The 22,333-nt window shown below is 48.9% G+C and overlaps 2 protein-coding genes across 3 annotated transcripts; one reads left to right on the forward strand and one right to left on the reverse strand.

The window, feature by feature from the left end:
- The first annotated feature begins 320 nt into the window (after window positions 1–320).
- On the forward strand, window positions 321–11,531 carry Nle1 (notchless homolog 1). 2 transcript variants are annotated; one of them, XM_075991373.1, is made up of 15 exons: window positions 321–443; window positions 573–858; window positions 1,415–2,556; window positions 2,669–2,812; window positions 3,630–3,847; window positions 5,119–5,198; window positions 6,096–6,172; window positions 6,301–6,398; window positions 6,703–6,895; window positions 7,529–7,664; window positions 7,766–7,812; window positions 8,729–8,931; window positions 10,450–10,609; window positions 10,707–10,777; window positions 11,243–11,531. In XM_075991373.1, the coding sequence occupies exons 3-15, from the start codon at window positions 2,539–2,541 to the stop codon at window positions 11,253–11,255; spliced, it is 1,458 nt and encodes a 485-aa protein (XP_075847488.1). In that variant the 5' UTR covers window positions 321–443; window positions 573–858; window positions 1,415–2,538; the 3' UTR covers window positions 11,256–11,531. The 2 variants fall into 2 exon arrangements, with proteins under 2 accessions (XP_075847488.1, XP_075847489.1); XM_075991374.1 differs by having other exon boundaries at window positions 656–858.
- Window positions 11,532–12,832: 1,301 nt separating this feature from the next.
- On the reverse strand, window positions 12,833–20,804 carry Fndc8 (fibronectin type III domain containing 8). Its single transcript, XM_075942295.1, has 4 exons — window positions 20,593–20,804; window positions 14,768–15,137; window positions 13,519–13,755; window positions 12,833–12,985 (listed from the first exon to the last, which is right to left on the reverse strand). Exons 1-4 carry the CDS (start codon window positions 20,802–20,804, stop codon window positions 12,833–12,835), a joined length of 972 nt encoding a protein of 323 aa, XP_075798410.1.
- Between the last annotated feature and the right edge of the window lie 1,529 nt (window positions 20,805–22,333).

The following is a 22,333-nucleotide window of genomic DNA, read 5'->3' on the forward strand; positions in this document are numbered from 1 at the left end:
ATACAGGGCCTTTCCCCTGCCTGGACTGGACATCCACAACCACATGGCAGCCCCCCCCCTTGGCCCCTAAGCACCCCACTCAGGGGCAGTCTTGCAAGACTTTAGACTCACACCTCAAAGTGTGGGAGAAAGATCCAGATGAGATAGGAATTGAGAGACCTGCCCTGCCTAGGCAAACTTATGACGCCCCTTCCCCACTTCCATCCCAGAAAAACAACCCTCCCCCACTACGGCTATTTTGGGAGCAGAGTGACAGCTGAGGGGCTGATAGGCTTGGACACACAGCAGCTGCCAAGGTCCCTCTGGAGACTTCCAGAAAAGTCTCTGCGGAGGGAGGAGGAGAGCAGAGTGGAGGACGATCCCTTCTCTTCATACTTGTTCATAGTGCCTGCATTTGCTCCAAAGAGCCTGCTTTTGGAAAGCCCAGCAGGACTTGCTGACTTGTGAGTGGGGACCGGGGGAGGGGGCTGCCGTTTGAGTGTGAGTGTCCCTCTCTGCCTGCGTTGATGAATAAATTCAGTCCCCCACCTAGGGGGACTCCCTTAGATATGAGCTCTCCTCCTCTCCATCAGATCTCACTCTACTGGGACAAGGACTAGGTCAGACCTGGAATTCCCTGGGCTCAAGGGCCGTCACCCACCTTCTTCTGATCCAGATCTCTCCCAGGACAAGAGGAGGCTCCCTTTTCAAAAGTAGCAATCACCATGGCGGAGGATTCTCTCTGGGAGCCGGCCTTGTTTGATTCTCTGCAGCCAACTTTAAAAGGCTAGCCTCACCAAAAGACAGAACTCTCCTGGCCCTCAGCGTCTGCTCCCAGAGGGCAAGGATGCTGCTCAGGAACGTCCATCGCCATCCCAGGTACCTGGCTCTGCTCCACTCACCTCTGTTCTCCCAGCACCTCCCATACATCTCAGAACACACCTGAAAGATACTAAAGAAAAGCCACAAACGGGGACAAACACAATAGCTTCTGCAAATAGAGCTGTGGTTTTAGAATGTGGATATACATCTATGGGACCTCAGACAGGTCTCACTGGCCTGTTGAACAAAAGGCCCAACCCTAACACATGAATTTGGTTGTTTCTCTCACCTTGTTTTCCAAGCTGGCTTCAGACTGACGTAGGCAATTCACCACCTGAACAGCTGGAACCGAGTTGTGGGTCACCATGTCCATCTTAACACACACTTTTTGAATGGTAAATGGGTGTGTGCTTGGGTAGTGGATTCCCTGCTCTCGTGAGATCCCAAGCCTGGATCCTCGCTTGAGGTCCAAAGGCTGAGGTAATGTGACAAGGACCTCACTGCTGGCAGAGAGGCTTTGGTTCTGTAGCTTTTGGACCAAGGGATCCTGCATTCAACTCCTGACTCAGTAATTCATTCCACAATCATTTCTTCTGTGTCTCCTATACACCAGGGGACGTGACTGATAATGAGGAATGCCGGAAAGCGTGGAAAACACGGATCAAGAAGAACAATGTCGTAGGAAAGGCTTCCCTAAGTAAGGGAAGTGAAGGACAATTGAGTCTATGCAAAGTTTCTAGAACACTATTTGGAAAATGGAAGGACCAGGTGTGCCCTTTGGAGGCTTTTCCTCCAGCCATTCCATCTGCTAGGGGCTCTCCCTTTCTGATCTCCTTTAACTTTTATTAGTTTCTTATAAGCTCTGTATTCTTTCGACTTATGCGGGAGGGGAACGGAAACTCAATTCTGTCCACCACCGTTCCAGACAGAATAAACTGCCTACGGAAAAGGACGGATACAGGATGGGGCCACACCTTGAAAGAGCTCAGGAAAAAAAATGTCAAGACAGCTGGGCACGGTGGCTCATCCCGTAACGTTGTCTCCTGTGTCTCCTGGGAGACACAGGCAAGAGGATCACGGAGTTCAAGGACGATTTAGGCTACACACCCAAAGCCTATCTCAAAAGTAAATAAATTAATTAATGAATGAAATAAAAACCGCGAACCAAGCCGGGCGGTGGAGGCGCACGCCTTTAATCCCAGCACTCGGGAGGCAGAGGCAGGCGGATCTCTGTGAGCTCGAGGCCAGCCTGGTCTACAAGTTCCAGGACAGGCTGTGAAGCTACAGAGAAACCCTGTCTCAAAAAACCAAAAACAAAAAAACAAAACAAACAAAAAAAAAAACAACCCACAAACTAATCATTAAAATTTCTGCCTCAACCCAAACCAATAGTTTCCTGGTTTGGATTTCCACCTCAGGAGAATAGGGGATGTTGCCTGGACCCTGGTGGCGCTCTCAGCCTCCACCATTTCCCGCCCCTGTGAGATAGGTGTGCCAATCAACTTCTTTGCGTGTTAGCTTCCGTGATTTCTGAAGTTGACAAGACTCGCAGTTGTGAAGTGTGAAAGACCGCAGGAGGGATACAGTAGAAGGCGCGGAGACCTCCTGGGGACGCCACTTGCACGCCTGACTCTCTCCTCCGAACAGCAGAGGGCACTGTGGCGCGCGGCTGCCCGGCGACCCGATCTTGGTCGCTCCATCCTTCCGCCTCGCTTCTCCTCCACGTGGGGACGCAGGATGGCGGACGATGTGGCGGTGGGTGTACACGCACAGGGCGGGGACGCGGGGACGCGGGGTCTCCGCGTGGGGTCCCCAGGCCGGAAGGAGGCGGAGGGGGGACTGACTGCCTCCCGGCTTGTTTCCGCAGGACGAGGCGGCGGCGGGCGACGTGCAGCGGCTGCTCGTGCAGTTCCAGGATGAGGGCGGCCAACTGCTGGGCTCCCCGTTCGACGTGCCCGTGGACATCACGCCGGACAAGCTACAGCTCGTGTGCAACGCGCTGCTGGCCCAGGTGAGCACCCCGACTCGAAGCCGCGGGCGTTCCGGGGACCCTTCACTGCTCAACAACAGTGGGTGGCGTGGGTTGGCCCCTTGGAAAAAGGTTCTCCACGCCGACCCACTGCAGACAGGCTGTGTTTTGAATTCAGCGGATGTGGTATTTCCTTGACTCCTTGTCACAGCCTAACATAAGTATCCCCATTTTACAGAGATGCCCGGCGGGATTAAATTATTCGCGTGGTGGTAGGCAGTAGTTGTTGGGTTGAGCACTGGAGCCCAGATTGGTCTGACCAGACGCAAAACCTGTGCTCTTAACTTTTCTGCCAGTGTTACTAATGCTGCCCTGTGTTGAGGAGGAATGGCAGGCTGGTGGACCCCTGCCCTCTTACTCCACCAGACCTTGGTCTGCGTTTTTAAATATCCCTTTGAATATTCGTTTTACAGGTGCAGCATAGTGTTGCGCCTGTATATGATGCTGTGTATCTACCAAAAAATACCAAAGACCCGAATTAGTCGTCAGGGTTGGGCCTTTTACTTATTTGCACTAAGCATTTTTTTTAAAATCCACCAAGTGGGGATATTAATGTTTACTTCGCTGTGTTCTGAGATGCAAATAAAAGGCTCCAAAATTCTGTGGGTGGCCTCGGATTACTCATCGATGGTTTTAAAAGGCCGTGCTTGGTAGGGAATAGTGAGGGCATCCCAAGCAAGGTAGGTGGCAGAAGACCATCCTCTCACAGCTCAGTGGGGAGCTGGCTTCCCTCAGCGGAGGGCAGGGGCTCATCCTTCTGTGGCGGAGTTGCCCATTACTCCGTTTTTCTCGCCCTCAGGAGGAGCCCTTACCCCTTGCTTTCTACGTCCACGACGCTGAGATTGTGTCTTCCCTGGGGAAGACGCTGAAGTCCCAGTCTGTGGAGACCGAGAAAATCATAGACATCATCTACCAGCCCCAGGCTGTCTTCAGAGTCCGGGCTGTGACGCGGTGTACCAGCTCATTGGAGGGCCACAGCGAAGCCGTCATTTCTGTGGCCTTCAGCCCTACGGGAAAGTAAGGACGTCAGCAGAATCATTGGGATGTAGAGGTGCAGCCTTTGACTGGGGTGGACAGAGCCCTCCCGAGTTAAAATCCATGGGGGTCATAGGCTTGAGGTCTGGTCTCAAATTTTTTTTTTTTTTTTTTTTTTTTTTTTGGTTTTTCGAGACAGGGTTTCTCTGTGGCTTTGGAGCCTGTCCTGGAACTAGCTCTGTAGACCAGGCTGAACTCACAGAGATCCGCCTGCCTCTACCTCCCGAGTGCTGGGATTAAAGGCATGTACCACCACCGCCCGACTTTTTTTTTTCTTTTGTGAGCATTGGTAGCGTGTATTTTAAGAAACTGACTATTTCACTAAGCTTCAAAATTTGGGTGAAGAGTTCCTTATACCATGTCTTTATTGTCTATAGTGTACAGAAGAGTGGTGGTGATGGCCCTTCTTGTGTTTTGGAGAGTAGTAACTTGTACCTTTAATTTCTTGTGGTTGTCCTAGCCGTAGATTTGTTGTTGAAACTTTCTTAATAGGGTTTGATTCCCAAAGGCTAAGGATACCTGCCTAGAAAGAGCCTGTGCCGGATCTCTGGAAAGTTGAACAATCCCTTTCCTTTTGATTTTTTTTTTGAGACAGGGTTTCTGTGTGTAACAGCCTTAGCTGTCCCAGAATTTACACTCTAGATCAGACTGGCCTCGAACTCACAGAGATTCGCCTGCCTCTCTGTCTCTTTGAGTGCTGGGATTAAAGGTGTCCGCCACCACTGCCCTGAGCTACCCCTTTCTTTTCAAGATATGTTACTTAAGTCAGATTTCTGCATCGTTTCCTTCCCTGTGAAAATGAATCATTTCTTCTAGCGTTACTTCAAGAATATGAACAGTTGAGCTGGGTGTGGTGGCCCATGCCTTCAGCCCCAGCAATTAGGGTGGTGGTACATACCTTTGATCTCAGCACCCTGGAGGCAGGCAGAGGCAGGTGGATCTCTGAGTTCAAGGCCAGCCTAGTCTACAAACTGAGCTTCAGGACAGCCCAGGGCTACACAGAGAAACCCTGTGGGGGGGGGGGTGGACACATCAAAATGGTGGTTATAACTGTAGCAGTTCCTGTCAGGAAAGAGGAAGCGAGAAGTGGCCTCCTGGGGTCTTTTCCAGGTGGCATCAGTGTCCTGTTTCTCCTTCTCAGGAAAGGAGAGTCTGTTCCCAGAAGATGGTTGGATAGGCAGCAGGAATGTTCATGTGCAGTGTCTCAGGGTGGGCCCCACCACTGCAGCAGTCAAGCGGCCTCTCTTCCCCAGGTACCTGGCCAGTGGTTCCGGAGACACCACTGTGCGCTTCTGGGATCTCAGCACTGAGACACCGCATTTCACGTGCAAAGGTCAGTGCATGCCGAGTGGTTAGCTCAGTAGCTCCTGGTAGGACTCAGAAGAATCCAACCCATTAGCATCCTGTTCCTTAGAAACAAGCAGATGCTGGACCATTGCGGTATGCGGGGAAGAGCTGAGCCACTGGTAGCAGGGAACAGCCTGACTTCAAGCCAACCTTTGCCACAAAGATTTTTAGACTTTAGCACTGATGAGAATCACCTGGAGGACTTACTGAACTGCAAGATGCTAGCTAGGTCCCTAACCGCTCCCCACACCCCACATTCCCCAGAGCTTTTGTTTCAGTAGCTTGAGGGTGGGGCCTGAGTACCTTTCTAACAAGTCCTAGGTTCTGTGCTGGTCTGGGACCCACACAGGAGTCCACTGCAGGGCGTACTCACTGTCTAAACTCTAGTATTTGCATCTGGAGAATGAGGGTGGTTCTCTAAGATTAGAAACACCCCATCTCTAATGTCAAGTCTAGACTTAATAGAAAGTGGCTGTGTTACCTCAGTAAGCTGTGCACTATAGTGCTTGGCCTGTGTTCTCTCTCTGCTTTAGTTCAGTTCATTGTTTTTTGTTTTTTTGTTTTGTTTTGTTTTTTTGTTTTGTTTTTTGTTTTTTTTTTTTTGTTTTTTTTTTTTTGGTTTTTTGAGACAGGGTTTCTCTGTGTTTTTGGTTCCTGTCCTGGAACTAGCTCTTGTAGACCAGGCTGGTCTCTAACTCAGAGATCCACCTGCCTCTGCCTCCCGAGTGCTGGGATTAAAGGCGTGTGCGACCACCGCCCGGCTAGTTTAGTTCATTTATTTGACAGTTGGTTAAGGGGGGTTTGCAGTGTGCCATGTCCTGCTAGGCCCTGGCTAGAGGTAAAGATTAACGGCTCTCCTGTCTCCCCTCCCCTGCTTTCATAGGACACCGGCACTGGGTCCTTAGCATATCCTGGTCCCCAGATGGCAAGAAACTGGCCTCAGGCTGCAAGAATGGCCAGGTAGGAGACATCCGGATGAAGGGATAGAAAGTGGCCTCTGGCACCTTAAAGGGTGTGTTGGGGGGCAGCTAGGAGATGTTTGGCGGGATGGGTTGCAGAAAGTTACTCTATGAGCTTCTGTCCTTCAGATTCTCCTGTGGGACCCAAGCACGGGGATGCAGGTGGGCAGGACCCTCAGCGGCCACAGCAAGTGGATCACAGGCCTGAGCTGGGAGCCCCTTCATGTGTAAGTGACACCAAGCTGAGAGGCATGAACTGGATTAAATCTGCCCTTTCCCCTGCTCAGCACAGAGACATTTTCTGGAGAGAGCGAGAGAAGCGTTCAGAAGGCAGTGACTGCTTGCTTGGCCTCCCACGGCCGCACGCCCCGCTAGTCGGAGGCGGCTGCTCATCACCCACCTGAGCACAGCCTTGCTATGCAGTCAGAAAACCTTCAAAAATTGTCCTCAGCCTGAGTGAAGAACGAGACACACTATGGGCAGACAGGCACTGCCGAGTCGGACCTGGGGTCTCATTTCCCCCTTCAACAGGAACCCCGAGTGCCGTTATGTGGCCAGCAGCTCCAAAGATGGCAGTGTACGAGTCTGGGACACAACCGCAGGCCGCTGTGAACGCATCCTCACCGGACACACGCAGTCTGTCACCTGCCTCCGCTGGGGAGGGGATGGACTCCTATACTCTGCTTCCCAGGACCGCACCATCAAAGTCTGGAGGGCCCATGATGTAAGAGTTGGGAAGAGGGCTGGAGAGGTGGCTCAGAGGTTAAGAGCACTGGCTGTTCTTTCAGAAGTCCTGAGTTCAATTCCCAGCAACTGCATGGTGGCTCACAGCCATCTATAATAAGATCTGGTGCCCTCTTCTGGCGGGCAGGCATACATGCAGGCAGAACATTGTATACATACTAAATAAATTTTTTTAAAAAAGAGCTGGGAAGATTCAGAAACCGGTCTCGTGGATTATGGGTGCTGGTGCCAGTCTGGTGTTTCCAGAATTGTATTAGGAATCCAACCGGTGCTTGTGGAACAGTTGTTCAGTGATTGGTGTTGCAGTGTTGTGGGGTTCTGGATTGTTGTAGAACTGTTTGCCGCCTACCACATCCCAGACGCATTTGGCTAGGAAAACCCTTGTATTCCGATGTACCTCCCTACCCTGAAACAGGCCAGTACTCTAGCTTCGCAAATGAGGAGGCTGGAGCCTCCAGGTGAGGTCTGACTAAGGTGACCAACCATGCATGAGTAATGGATTCTTGTGCCATGTTGCCCATCCTGTGGAGGGGTATGGGGTGTGATCTCTCCTCCTGATCTTAGGATGTTTATGCGTGTATCTGTATATCTGACCTGTATCCTTCTGCCCTAGGGTGTATTGTGCCGGACTCTTCAAGGTCATGGCCACTGGGTGAACACCATGGCACTTAGCACAGACTATGCCCTGCGCACAGGGGCCTTTGAGCCTGCTGAAGCCACAGTGAATGCCCAAGACCTGAAGGGGTCCTGTGAGTGAGGGGGAGGGGAGCAGGCTGCCTGGGAGGGAGCCGGGTCTTCAGGCTAGGCAGATGTCTAACCAGTCCTGTTCTCTCCCTTGGTGCCTGCACAGTAAAGGAGCTGAAGGAGAGAGCCTCACGCCGCTACAACCTTGTGCGGGTGAGTTTGTGCCGCCAGCATGCAGCTCCAGCTCAAGACTCTTTTTTAGGGAGGGGGAAGGGATGGGAGGGATGTTCCAGACAGGGTTTCTCTGTGTAGCCCCGACTGTCCTGGAATTCACTCTGTAGACCAAGCTGGCCTCAAACTCAGAGACTTGCCTGCCTCTCCCTCCCAAGTGGTGGCATTGAAGGCATGTGCTACCACCACATACTACTCATCTGGTCACAGAAACTCCACAGTCACTTGGGCCTCTTCCTTCTAGCCCCAGCTCAGTGTTTTTATTCCAGAAAGTTGTTCTCGGTTATCATTCTTTATAATCTTCAAATCTTTTTGCTTTTGTTTTTCGAGACAGGGTTTCTCTTTGTTGCTTTGGAGCCTGTCCTAGAACTCACTCTGTAGACCAGACTGATCTTGAACTCACTGCCTGCCTCTGCTTCCTGAGTGCTGGGATTAAAAGCGTGTGCCACCATTGCCCATGTATAATCTCCAAATCTTAAAAACTAGGCATCATTTAACTTGTATTATTTCCTACTGTTGCCTCGTATTTCCTTCGTTGCTTAAGGAACACATTTACATGGTCTAAGGTTCAATAGATGCAAAAAGATCATGAAACATCTCCCATCTTTCATGCAGTCATGCATCCCTTCTGGAAGCATCCAGTGCTACCAGTGTGGCAGTTCATGTACTCAGCATGCACAGAGTGTATATACATAAAACACAAAAGCCATTCTGTATGCTGCTTTTCATCTTAGGATTCTTAACACACACGTATAGAGTTCCTTCTCCCTATGGCCTAACCTGGAGTTTTGTGGGAGCTTATGTCCCTTCCAGGCCTCGCTTCCCTGGTTCTGGCCTCTATCGCTATGTGCATAGCCAGTGTCTGACCACATCCAACATGATGTGCTTTCTTGCCTAGGGCCAAGGCCCAGAGAGGCTGGTATCTGGCTCAGACGACTTCACCTTATTCCTGTGGTCCCCAGCAGAGGACAAGAAGCCCCTCGCACGGATGACAGGACACCAGGCCCTCATCAACCAGGTGCTCTTCTCTCCTGACTCCCGCATCGTGGCCAGCGCCTCCTTCGACAAGTCCATCAAGCTGTGGGATGGCAGGACGGGCAAGTGAGTGCAGGGATAGGAACTGTCCCTTCTTAGCATGGGATGGCCTGAGCTCGGTGCAGCCACTTAGTACTCGTGTGGCACTGGTGGGGTCTGATTCCTCAGCCCACACTGTGACACATAGGCTGAACTTGGATTAGTAAGGTGGCATCTTTAGGGCCAGCACTAAACGTTAGGGCTAGCCACAGAGCCAGGGATGCAGCGGCCCTAGAGAAGGTGAACAGTAGCTAGGACTGTTGTTGTTGCTCTTGTGATGCCCTCAGAGGGTGCGCCACACACCAGTGGCACCAGCGTCTCTGGAAACCTGACAGAACTGCACAATGTAGGGGTCTAGAGAAATGGCTCAGCGGCCAAGAGCATATACTGCTCTTGCAGTGAGAGGACCCAAGTTCATCCCCAGCGCCCACCTCGGGTAGGTCACAACGCCTGTATTCAGCTCCACAGGCACCTGCAGTCATGTATTTATTTAAAAATAAAAATGCAGCCTGAAGCCAGCCTGGGCTATAGAGTTAATTCCAGGACAGCTGGGGCTGTTACACAGAGACACCCTGTCTAGAAAAACCAAAAATAAAAATTTTAAATAAAGAAATGCATCTCTTTTAAAGTTTAAAAAGCAAATGTGGGGAGCTGGAAAGATAGTTCAGTAGTTAAGAGCACTGGCTGCTCTTCCAAAGGTCCTGAGTTCAAACCTCTCCCTCTCCCCCAGCAATCACATGGTAGCTCACAACATCTATGGTGGGATCTGATGCCCTCTTATGGCACATGCAGATAAAGTACTATATATATATAGATATATATCTTAAAAATACAAATGTGTACTCCAGTCCAGAAAAGCTCACCTGTTAATTGTGCTGTCAGCTAAAGTCTTGAGAGGCCTGATGTGGCCGGGGCGGGTGGGGGGGGGCAGAGAAGGAATATTTTTCGCTGTGTATTTTCATACAGCAATTCTTTGAAATGGTAATTCAGTTCCTTTAGAAAGCCAAGAAATACCTGCCTTTAGTCCCAGTACTCAGGTCACAGAGGCAGGTGGATCTCTGTGAGTTTGAGGGCAGCCTGGTCTACAAAGTGAGTTCCAGGACAGCAAAACCTATACAGAGAAACTCTGTCTTGAAAAATAAAAATTTAAAAAGCCAGGAAACTGAGCCTTGGGCCTAATGGCTTATCCAGATGTCATAGCTAGACTATTAACTTAAAAGCTCCAGCTGGGCCTGGCCCACTGTTTCTCCATGCCGCCTGTTAGCTGGCACCTGTTGTGTTGGAGGACACCAGGCAGATGGGCTAAGCAGGTGGTACATTGGGCTTTCAGACGTGCAGAGATGTGCAGGTCTGGAGGCTTAGCAGGAGGCAGCGTCAATGCAACTCAACAGGAGGAGTTTTACACAGTCATAATGGCCAATAATGATGAAAATGACCTAGCACAGGCCCAGGCAATGCTAGCAGGTAGCCAAGGTTGAGCCCACTGTTATGCGTATAGAGGACGTGTCGAAGACCTAATATCCATCACTGGCTTCCCTGGCTTAGGTACCTGGCTTCCCTGCGTGGCCACGTGGCTGCTGTGTACCAGATTGCCTGGTCCGCTGATAGCCGGCTGCTGGTCAGTGGCAGCAGTGACAGCACACTGAAGGTGTGGGATGTGAAGGCCCAGAAGCTGGCCATAGACCTGCCTGGCCACGCTGATGAGGTAAGGCTGACCCCAGGGAGGCTGGGATTGGCCCTGGACCTGACTAGCTGGTCCTCTTGCCCTTACACTCCACTGTCCGACCACGTCCTCCATTTAGGTGTATGCTGTCGACTGGAGTCCAGATGGCCAGAGAGTAGCAAGTGGCGGGAAAGACAAGTGCCTCCGGATGTGAGTTGGGGTGTGGCAATAGCTGGGGTGTTTGGCTCTCCTGGCCTCTGCTCTTTACCACAGCCTGGAATTCAGAGGGGCATTCTTGTGCTCTGGAGGGAGGTTGTGGGAGCCTGATTCTCCATGGGAGGTAGAGCTAGGGGTTTCTGGGAGACCCTAGAGGGACCTACCTGTAGGTCTCCACAGTGCAGCGGTAGTTCGCTGCTAGAATAGCAGGCTTTGCACTCGTGGGCCCTGGGTTCAGATCCTGGTTCTGTCAGTGTGCAGGCACCGCACTTTCTTAGACAGGAGCGTCACAGAGGTGACACACCTGAAGCATTAGCTTGTGACAGCAACTTGATGCTTGGTGGTGGGCCCCACAGGATCGCAGGGATTGAGGGGGAGAGAGAGGTCCTGGCTGAGGTGTGGGGCTTCAGAGCCAGGGCTGTAGGCAGCATGGATCCCTCCCATGCCTCTCTCCCACAGATGGAGAAGATGAAGAATTCTACAACTTCCGGACCCTACCTGGACTCAGCTTCTGGTCTGCCCTCCAGAGACCAAAGACTGCCTTGTGGCCGTCTGCCCGGGACAGGCGGTCTGCATGTCACAGTCATAGGAAGTCACAGCATGGAGCTAAGCATGGACACTTCCGGCTGCTGCAGACAGCAGAGGGAAAGCCAGGCTTCTGGTCCTGGTCCCCAGGTCCTTTTCTGAGTGTCAGCTCTGCAGGCCCAGGCCTTGGCTGTGTAGCCAAATAAATAATGTATTTTGTGTTCGTGATGCAGTTTCTTGTCCTAGAACCCCCATGATCAGTCAAGTCTGAGAAGGTCCATCTGGCCCCTCCCTTGCACTGTAGGACAGCAGCCCATGCTTCCTCTCTGTCCTTGCTGCCACTTCACTGTAAGGGAGAGAACAGTGTGACAGTGGCTGTGCTGTCTGGTCATGCTGGCCATGTGCCTGTGTGCACCGACTAAAATTCCATCTAGAGACTGTTCTCAGCCTGCTCAGGAGGACTCTGGTAGTAGAAGAGTCTTTCCACGGCCTCGCCTGGCTTTCTGACTGAGGCTCTGCCAGATCCCTAGTACTGTGCTAGACCCTCAAGCGAGAGGGGAAGGTCAGTCAGGGCCATCCCAGAGGACTCACCTGGGAGTGGGGAGTAAGAGGGCAGTGGTGTGGAACACTAGCTGATGTGGGCACAGTGTGACAAGAAACTGTGCTCTGAGGACCTTACAGGAACAAAGGGTATCCCAGTATTTCAGGCCTTGACTGGGGCCTTTACTCTGCAAGAGCCTGCCTTCCTTTTCTCTTCCTGTAAATTACGGGCTTAGCACTGTCTGTTCATGGCCTCTAGTCATGTGGAGGAGTTTCTGGATCCGTCTGCTTCCCACCTCCATTTAGGGTGTGTACAGTTTTGCAGTCCCCCCCTGTGGTGGTCAGCCTCCCCTCACCTAAGACTAGGACTGCAGGAGAGACGTTGGGCTTCTGTGTCACAGTGGCTGAGCCTATCCCTAAATGAGCCTCACTTTAGAGTGAGCTATGCAGAGCCCCAGGACACAATGACCTTCTTGTACCTCATCAGGGGGAAGAGCTAGGATTTAGCCAGGCCGGAACATTCCTCCAAAGCTGGGCTCTTAGTCTTGAGTGTCGGTCTGTCACCTAGCCGTCCTTGTTCTCGTGCTGGGCTCTTGCTTCTGACAAGAGCCTCGTTCTCTGGCTCAGTTTAGGACTACGGCAACATGAAGCAGACTTCCAGTGTATTGGTTGGGCCTTCAGTTCTTTAATGAGGGACTGGGAACCAGCCCAGGCCAGGGAGGAAGGAGGGTACCTAGCAGCTGTTGGGCAGTGGCTGAGCCTGGCCCAGCCTGAAGTGTCTCTAGGTGAATGGGGCTCGTGTCTATCCTTGGCTCCAACCCAGGGGTGAGGTTCCAGTACATTTGCCCCAGGCCCTTGGCTGACAGGGTAACTAGGGGTTCTTTGGCTTGGTGCTTGGTGGTATAGTACATCTCACAGTTCTGGTCCCTGCGGACCCAGGACCAAGGCTGACAGTGGGCAAGGGATAACCTCAACCCACACCCCCTAATATGGATATAGGTATTCCAGATCCTCCAGCCTCCGCATCTCCTCCGTCGCCATAGACACGGTTCTCCGCTGAGGTTGTTTGCGCTGCACGGTGACGTGGATGGGATTGTTCTCAGGGAAGCTGTTGAAGTCAGTAGGTACAGTTGCAAACTGAAACAGAACGAGTACCCTCAGGATGCTGTCCCAGGCAGGTCCTTCCCTCATCTTCCATCACCCTCTTGCTGCTAAGTGAGCTAGATCTTAGCCTTATGCAACACAGTCATTGCGGAGTTCTCTACCCTAAGGCCCTGACACCTGCAAGCTGTTTCCTTTGTTCTCTTCCCCTTTTCGCCTCACAATTCCTGGTCCATTCACAATTATTGGGGTTGCGGTATATGAGAACTCAGGGCTTTGGAAAATGAACACTGCAGCAATACTACTTTAATTACCAGTTTGCATTTCTACTGGGCCCTGGACAGCTTAACCCCTAAACCTCCCAGGAGACAACAGTCTGGAATTAATGCTTGTTGGCCCAGGCTTAAGCAAGTACATGAGATTTAGGGAGGCAAGGGTTCCTGCCTCCTGTTTGGTTCCCTGCTTTTATGTCTCACCTATCTGGGCCAATGATTCTGTCCTTCGGTGCCTTAATTCTCTGGATCGGACTTTCCTCCCAAGCCCTGGGCCTTTCTGCTGCTGCGACTTACTTTATAGGGCTTGCACCACTTCCCCACCCCTGCTGTGTTGGCTGCACGGACAGTAAGGCAGTAACTCGTGTTTGGCTTCAGCTCCATCAGTTTGACAGTGGTGCCCAGGATCTTGTTGAAGATCCAGGGGCGGTTCTTGACCTTGGGCATCTCCTTGTCGTTTTGCTTGGTTGCCTCCTGCAGCAGCACCTGGTAGAAGCTGACCTGCTGCTTGCCCACAGCATAAGTCCAGGAAATCTAGGGGAAGAGAGAGCCCGGGTTTCTTCAGGTCTGGCCTGGCCCACGGGGGGATAAGTCACGGTGGCACTTCCATTCCTCTTCCTACTCACTCAGGCAGGTCTGGAGGAAAGTGCAGCCACACCTGCCCAGCAGCACTGGGAAGGGGAGGAACTCCACCACCACTCCACCATAGGTGCTCCTCATTCCATAGACCTAATTGGTCAGCTGAAAGTTACCTGTGCAAACCAGCCTTTCCACCTGCAGAGAGGACACCACACAGCAACTAAATGACAGACTACAGATGGCTCAGAGGTTAAGAGCACTGACTGTTCTTTCAGAGGTCTTGAGTTCCAAGCAATCCCCTTGTGGCTTACAACCATCTATGCTGCCCTTTTCTGGCGTATAGGCTTACATGCAGGCAGAACACTGCATACATAATAAATACGTTTTTTTAAAAAAAACGCTGGGCGGTGGTGGCACACTCCTTTAATCCCAGCACTCAGGAGGCAGAGGCAGGAGGATCTCTGTGAGTTCGAGGCTAGTTCCAGGACAGGTTCCAAAACTACAGAGAAACCCAGTCTCAAAAAGAAGAAAAAAGGAAAAAGAAATCTAACTCAACATCCAAGGACTTATATGTTTCTGTTTCCTGGGCCTATTTAAACAGTGCACAAACTCTCTAGAGATGGAACCTGGGAGTCTAGGTAGTGACAAGGTGTCCTGGAGGAACATGACTGTCAGTAGCCCTTGGGTAGATGCTGGGACACACCGAGGCTACTGCTCACTTCTATACTTCCCAGTTCCAGCCCTTGCTCAGCTGGAAATCCTGAGAAACTACTCTTTCTGCACTGAGCAGGGAAGCAGTGACCCCATCTCATCTTGCCCTAAAACTCCATAGACTCCATAGACCCCTGCCCGCCTCCCTTCCTAAACCATGAACTTGAGGTTGGAATGCTGTGACGATGCCTTCACACTCCCCATGGTGCTTACGTCGGTGCCTACACTGTAAGCCCTCGCCAAGAAAAAGACATACCACAGCTGTGGAATCGCCAACAGTGTGTTCGCAGATGAAGGGGGCCTCCGGTACATCCATGACCACAGAAGACTCAGAGCGTGTTGACGAGGTGTCTGTGTCCAGTGCGGAGTTGTCGAGGTCCAACAGGCCCTTGGGGGCCATTTGGACGTTAGATGAATGGGGACAGATGGCCAGATTCTCCTTTTCTGTGTTTTTGGCCATTGATGATAAACTGAGTTTGTTCAACTCACCCTCCAGCATCCCAGCGAAGAAGCTGCTGTTGGGCTGAGTCACAGCCAGTTTGATGGGGTTCAACAGGGTGGATGAAATGGGGGACAGACTAGTGTCATCTGAGCTGAATTCTGAATCATCCGCTGGTATCTGCTTCCTGGAGTGAAAAAGATAATGGGTGTCAGGTGAAGGAGGCCACCCCAACCCATCCAGCCTGAGGAACCCCAGCACATGGCCTGGGGGTTCACTCTACCAGTATCCCCAACTGTGGAACATGCTGGCTCAGCGGCAGCTGGGCCTCAAATCCATCACTTAAACTGCAGATTCTTGCCGGGCAGTGGTGGCACACACCTTTAATTCCAGCATTCCAGGCAGAGACAGGTGGGTAGGTGGATCTCTGTGAGTTCAAGGCCAGCCTGGACTACAAACTGAATGCCAGGACAGGCTCCAAAGCTACAGAGAAACCCTGTTTTGAAGTAAAAGAAAAAAAAAAACCTGCAGATTATCGGTTCCTGGTTTCCAGAAGGCATGGAAGCTACATTTTAAATAAGATCTTCAGATGGTTCTCATATTAAATGCTCTGAGAACCACAATTTGAGAAACTGCTAAAACTTTAAATCCTCCCACCAAAATAGGGTGCAAGTGTTCCAGAAAATGACCACAGCAACCAACCAGAGTAGAGAGAAATGTCTGCAAGTACCTAGTAAGAAAGTAATAAATTGAAATAATTTTTTGCTAACAGTTTTTTACTATTACTTCATGTTTAATGTAATTTGTACTAACTTAACTCTAATGACATTTAGCAATATTGTGAAGTATATAAAATTAATAGTCTATTTTATGTGCAATACACTGGAGGAATGCTCTTGTTCCCCTGGGTGTGGTGACCCAAACACATCTGTAATCCTAGCACTCAGGAGACTGAGGTGGGAGGATCAAAAGTCCTACATCAGTCTGACCTGTGTGGACTAAAAATAAAAAGCACAGCAAAACAAACAGGTGGTAGTGGCACAAGCCTTTAATCCCACCACTCAGGAGAATCTGCGAGTTCTACAGAGCTAGTTCCAGGACAGGCTCCAAAGCTACACAGAGAAACCCTGTCTTGAAAAAAAAAAGGGGGGGGGTCCTTGCTTAGTGGCAGTGGCACACACCTTTAATTCCAGCACTTGTGAGGCAGAGATGGGTAGATCTCCCTGTTCCCTGTGGTGGTTTGAATGAGAATGGCTCCTACAGGTTCATATGTTTAAAGCTTGATCCCCAGTTAGTAGAACTCTTGAAGAAGAATTAGGAGGTGTGGCCTTGTTTGAGGAAGTGTATCACTGTACATAGGGTTTGAACTTTTTTTTATTAAAAATTTGAGATCATGCACTGTCACATCCACCCTGTCACTCATCAAGACTCCTGTATGATGGGTTCTGTTGGACAGCAGTCAGGGCTTGAGCTTTCAAGAGCTGGCACTGGGGCTGGAAAGATGGCTCAGTGGTTAAGAGCACTGGCTGTTCTTCCAAGACCTGTGTTCAATTCCCAGGCAATACCTACATAGCAGCTCACAACTGTCTGTAGCTCTAATTACAGGAGATCTGACACCTTCACAGACATGCATGCAGGCAAAACACCAATGCATATAGAATAAAAATAAATCTTAAAAAAAGCTGGCACAGCCGGGCAGTGGTGGCGCACGCCTTTAATCCCAGCACTCGGGAGGCAGAGGCAGGCGGATCTCTGTGAGTTCGAGACCAGCCTGGTCTACAAGAGCTAGTTCTAGGACAGGCTCCAAAGCCACAGAGAAACCCTGTCTCGAAAAACCAAAAAAAAAAAAAAAGCTGGCACAAGGCTCTCCCTACCCTTTCTCCCCCTGCAATTTGGGGATCAGATGTAAGCTCTCAGCTACTGCTTCAGCACCACACCTGCCCACCTGCCACCGTGCTTGCCGCCATAATGATACTAGGCTTGTCCTCTGAGACCATAAGCGAGCCTACAATTAAACGTTTTCTTCTATAAGCTGCCTTGGTCATGGTATCTCCTCACAACAAAAGAACAGTAACTAAGACATCCCCCATTTGTTTTTGTTTTTTGTTTTAATTAGGGGGTATTTTAGACACACACCAAGACTAACATATTACGCTTTTATTTGCTCTCATCCAACTTCAGAAATTAAGACATTAGCATTACTAACACCCTCGGATGCCGGATGCTTGTCTCACACTGCATTTCCTCCAGTAAACACAGCCAGCAGAGTAATTTTTTTTTCTGTTTGTTATTCACTATGTGTCATCTTAAGCTTGTTGCATATGTATATTAACCCAAGGCAAGGCCTATTACTTTGCATGTCTTTAGACGCTATATAAATAAGAGGCATTATTCAGCACATACAACAAAACTTGGTGTTTGGTCTGTGTTGTGTTTTGAATTGTCTGTACTTATACATGTAGCAGAAGCTTTAACCATTTTGTCCATCTCATGTCTTTTTGTCACATGAATATTTGTTGCTTTTTAACTTATGTGTGTTGGTGTTTTACCCACATGTATGTATATAAACCACAAGCATGCAGAGGCCAGAAGAGGGCATTGGATCCCCTGGAACTATAGTTACAGATAGTTGTGACATCATTTGGATGCCGGGAAACAAACTCCGGTTGTCTGGAAGACCAGCCAGTGCACTTAAGCACTGAGCCATCTCTCCAGTCCCTGCATGGGTATGTGTATTGTTACTATTTTTTTGATATTATAAAGGAAATACACGGTCCTGTATTGTTTTGCTGATGAAGTGCTCCAATCCAAAAAAGTTAGCTTTCAACTCCTTAAAAGAACAACTTTGACCCATACATACCTATGACTAAAACTCAACATCACAGACTGATCCTTCCCTTGTGATATGCTCTGGGACTTCTGATTCTGTGTCTAATCATTGTTATTCTGGTTTCTACCAGCTAAGATTTCCTGCTCTGTAAAGAGGTCCCAATCTAAATTAGTCTAGTCCAGATTCCTACTTCCTGTTTGCTTCATGGACCTTATGAAGCTCCCTACTACCACCAACATCCTGAGATACCTGGATCAGTCTAGAATATTCATCCCTCACCCCAACACTGGCCCTTGAAGGACATTTGGAGCAGATGTTCTTTTTCTTTAAGTTCTGTATTTGTAGGCTGAAGTGTCAGGATGCTGGCATCATTTATTCAGACCGTCCTAAGAATCTCTATCTCAGTCACCTACTGGAGCTTGGCAATCGTGACACACAGAGGTCAAAAAAACCTCTGAATGGGTCACAGTGTTAGATAAATGTACATGGGCTTAAGAGAGAGAGAAGAAAGAGTATAGACAGTCATAAATCAAAGAAGTAAAGATAAAATAAATATTAAAAAGTAATAAACTAAGTTACATAAAGATGATATATACACAGTCTTGATTCTGTATATTATTATGTTTTCTTATAATTTCTTGACTGCAAAGAGAGATTTGATTCTGGGAGCAGCTAAGTTAAATCAACGTATATGTTTTAAAGATATCTCAACTTCAAAATTTGAGTCTAAATATCTGTTACTTTGGAAAAGAAGTTCTGCTTTTGTTTGCACAGAGGATAAGAACCTGTGGATTCCTTACAGATCAATGTGGTTTGATGGAACAAGACCCCCCCTAAAACGTCTCCACAAACCCTAAAAATACTTTGCCCAACAAACAGCAGATAGTAGTTTGGAGAAAACTACACCTAAATTCCCAAAATGATGATTGTTTATAAATGTTTGTTTTTATTTTAAAAGGGTTGGTTATAAATAATTAATGACTGTTTATAAATGTTTGTTTTTATTTTAAAAGGGTTGGTTATAAACAATGAATGATCACAGTCAATTTCTAAAAAAAATAGGAAAGGGATATGACATAGAGATGAATACTTTCCATTAGTATGGATCTTGGACTATTAATACAAATTTAAGGTTGATTTTGTTACACTATATATGTTTTTTTTTTTCTGAGACAGGGTTTCTCTGTAATTTTGGTGCCTGTCCTGGAACTAGCTCTTGTAGACCAGGCTGGCTTCGAACTCCCAGAGATCCCCCTGCCTCTGCCTCCCGAGTGCTGGGATTAAAGGTGTGCGCCACCACAGCCCGGCTTATATATGTATTTCTGGTCTTGTTTATTGTGTCTGTTCAGATCATTTAAAGATGTAATGTATAGTTAAGAAATACAGATTATTAGATAGTCATCTGCAATAATCAAACTTTTAAATACATTACTTAGGTGTCCTAGATATATAGAGATATATTTCAGTTGGATAACTAATCTTCAACACGTCAAAGGCCTACAGAATATGGCATTTAAAATGGTTTAAGAACTTAAACTTTTTTCAGCAGTGAGACCTGTCTGCTTCTGGCAGCACCAATTACTTCAGAGAGGTTGATGGGCATTGAAGAAATTCATTATGGAATTTATCTTCAACATGACAAGGCTAGCCATTTGGGCAAGAAACTGCTCTTGTCTGGACTGATCTCAATATACTGTATAAACTGGACATGCTTAGACCCCTAAAATGACCACTAAACTTGCCAAAACAAGATGGGACAGTACTTCAGAGTTCCTGCTTCAGAGAATAAACTGCCAGACATTCTGCAGGACACAAAAGAAAGTGACTGACACACTGCAATATAGGCAAAACGGTTGATCTTTCAAATTTCCTGCTTCATGAAAAAGTCTGCTAGATACTATGGGCCTATAGGCTGAAGATGGATGCCCCAATGTTACAGAAGAACTTTGGGTGACTGTCCAGGCAGTGAGATGTTTCTGTCAAATCTAGAGTTTTGAAAGTTGCTTACAAGGCACTTTCTGTTTATTTAGGTAATATTATATCCTTCTGGGGTCTTTGATGAAGTTGAAGACAGATAGTTACAGTTTTCCTTAGTTACGATAAAAGATAAATTAGATATGAAATTTTAGACTCACAAAGATAAAATAGATGATAGGATATTTTCTTTAATTTTCCAAATACAAATAGACTAAATATTGTAAGTGTAATTCTTGCTTGATACCTGTTTTGTTATACATAGTTTTACTATGTTAAAGTTAAAAGTTTCCTTATTATTATATATATATATATATTTTTTTTTTTTTTTTGGTTTTTTGAGACAGGGTTTCTTTGTGGTTTTGGAGCCTGTCCTGGAACTAGCTCTTGTAGACCAGGCTGGTCTCGAACTCACAGAGATCTGCCTGCCTCTGCCTCCCAAGTGCTGGGATTAAAGGCGTGCGCCACCACTGCCGGGCTTCCAAACTATACTTTCTTGCTGAGAGGGAAAGAATTTTGTGGTATGAAGCAGAGGGAACCCGGACTTACTACGAGGACCAGTGACCCTCAGCTGGAGGGCAGGAAGGACAGCAAAGTGGGAGAAATGAAGGAGAGAAGCCTGGAATGGCAGAGTGCAGGTGCCGAGCACCTACAAGAGCAAAGGAAACTGTAACTGATCCCGAAGGGTCTCCTAGAGCCAGCAATGCGCATGCACTCAGAACTGACGCCGGGCTCAGGGGATGCGTGGGGACCTGCTGTCTTGTTCTTCCCAGGGACCCCAGAGTGGGCTGCAAAGCTCCCCGAGCCTTCAAAAGGAGGACCCAGAATTGCATCTTACATGACATTGGAGGTGTCTTCTTCTAAGTAGTTGACCAAGTTGCGTCTTGTGGAGAGCGGGAGACCTTTGGTAGCCATGGACCGGTTAGTAAACTTGGGGTTCGGACAGGGCTTCAGCAGTTTGTCAACCACATTTGTATTTTTGAGGGTTTCCTTCTTCTTCGGTACAGCCTCCTCCCCACCTCCCACTTTACAGAACACCCCTGTTGCCATCTGGTGTGGGTGAGATCGGAGCTGTCACCACCGTGCAGGACAACCAGCTGACAGGAAGCAGAGAGAAACTGAGGCAAAGGTCCCACCCTTAGTTTGGGTGGGGTGGCTGTGCTGTGAGCTGACTTCACAATCATCACAGAGTGTAACAATTAGGGGCCAGCCTGCCCTTGATGTGAGGTTTCCTGTGCAGCTGGACAGACCCAAAGTCTGTGTCAGGGGTGGGGTAGAGCCAGGAAACAAACTTCACAGCCTCTTCCGGCACATGCACGGCCCCTCTGGCCACAGTCGCTCTGTCCTCTGAGGACTTCAAAAGGCTTAACACCTGTGCCCTTTAGAGCTGTCCTGGAAGGAGGAACAGGTTAGTGACAGAGAAACACCACCTGGGCTGAGCCAAGGAGCCTTTGAAGAGGAAGACTTTGCCCACCCTTGCTAAGGCTCTTTCTCCTGGTATAAGCAGTAAATACCACTGTGGCTGGCAGCCTAGGCACAGGGAAAGCTTGCTGTGGGTTGTAGCTCACAGAGTAGCTGGTTTTAATACTAGAATACCAAACACCTTGAAAGGCTCAGAGACAATGGTGAGCATGGGGAAATATTTCTAAAAACGGGCCAGACTTCTCTTCTACGGAGAGAGCCCGAGTGCAGACAGAAAGCACATCCGCAGCCGGGTGGTGGTGGCGCACGGCTTTAGTTCCAGCACTCGGGAGGCAGAGGCAAGTGGATCTTTGAGTTCGAGGCCAGCCAGGTCTGCAGAGAGAGTTCCAGGACAACAGCTAGGGCTACTTAGACAAACCCTGTCTCAAATAACAAAAAAAGAACACACCCACAACTTCCGGGGAAGGAAGAGAGGAAGTTCAATAGCGCCGACTTTGCTGTTAGATGTGGACTTGAAATTCAGTTCTGCGCTTACTAGCTGTGTAACTCCGAGAATAGAAGTCTTACTGAGTCCCAACTCCTTCAGCTACAAAATACAGAGGGAGACAGAACCGCACTCACAGGTTTATGACACTGCCTTATTTTTTCCACTGGATATAGAAAGAACATTTGGAAATAGTAAACTTTATTTTATTTTATTTTATTTTATTTTTGGTTTTTCGAGACAGGGTTTCTCTGTGGCTTTGGTGCCTGTCCTGGAACTAGCTCTGTAGACCAGGCTGGTCTCGAACTCACAGAGATCCGCCTGCCTCTGCCTCCCGAGTGCTGGGATTAAAGGCGTGCGCCACCATCGCCCGGCTTAAACTTTATTTTATGTGTTCTAAATAATCAAGCATTCCCCTACTCCCATTAAAATCTTTGGAAAATGCCAGGTGGTGTATGCCTTTAATCTCAACACTCAGGAGTTGGAGGCAGAAGCAGGCAGATCTCTGAGTTTGCAGCCAGCCTGGTCTACAGAGTGAGTTCCAAGGCAGCCAGGGCTGCTACACAGAGAAACCCTGGTTCAAAAACAAAAACCTTCATAAAATATGGGGTTAGAGCCGGACGGTGGTGGCGCACGCCTTTAATCCCAGCACTCGGGAGGCAGAGGCAGGCGG

This window comes from Microtus pennsylvanicus, chromosome 11, assembly GCF_037038515.1.
Source record: "Microtus pennsylvanicus isolate mMicPen1 chromosome 11, mMicPen1.hap1, whole genome shotgun sequence".
Classification (NCBI taxonomy): Eukaryota; Metazoa; Chordata; class Mammalia; order Rodentia; family Cricetidae; genus Microtus; species Microtus pennsylvanicus.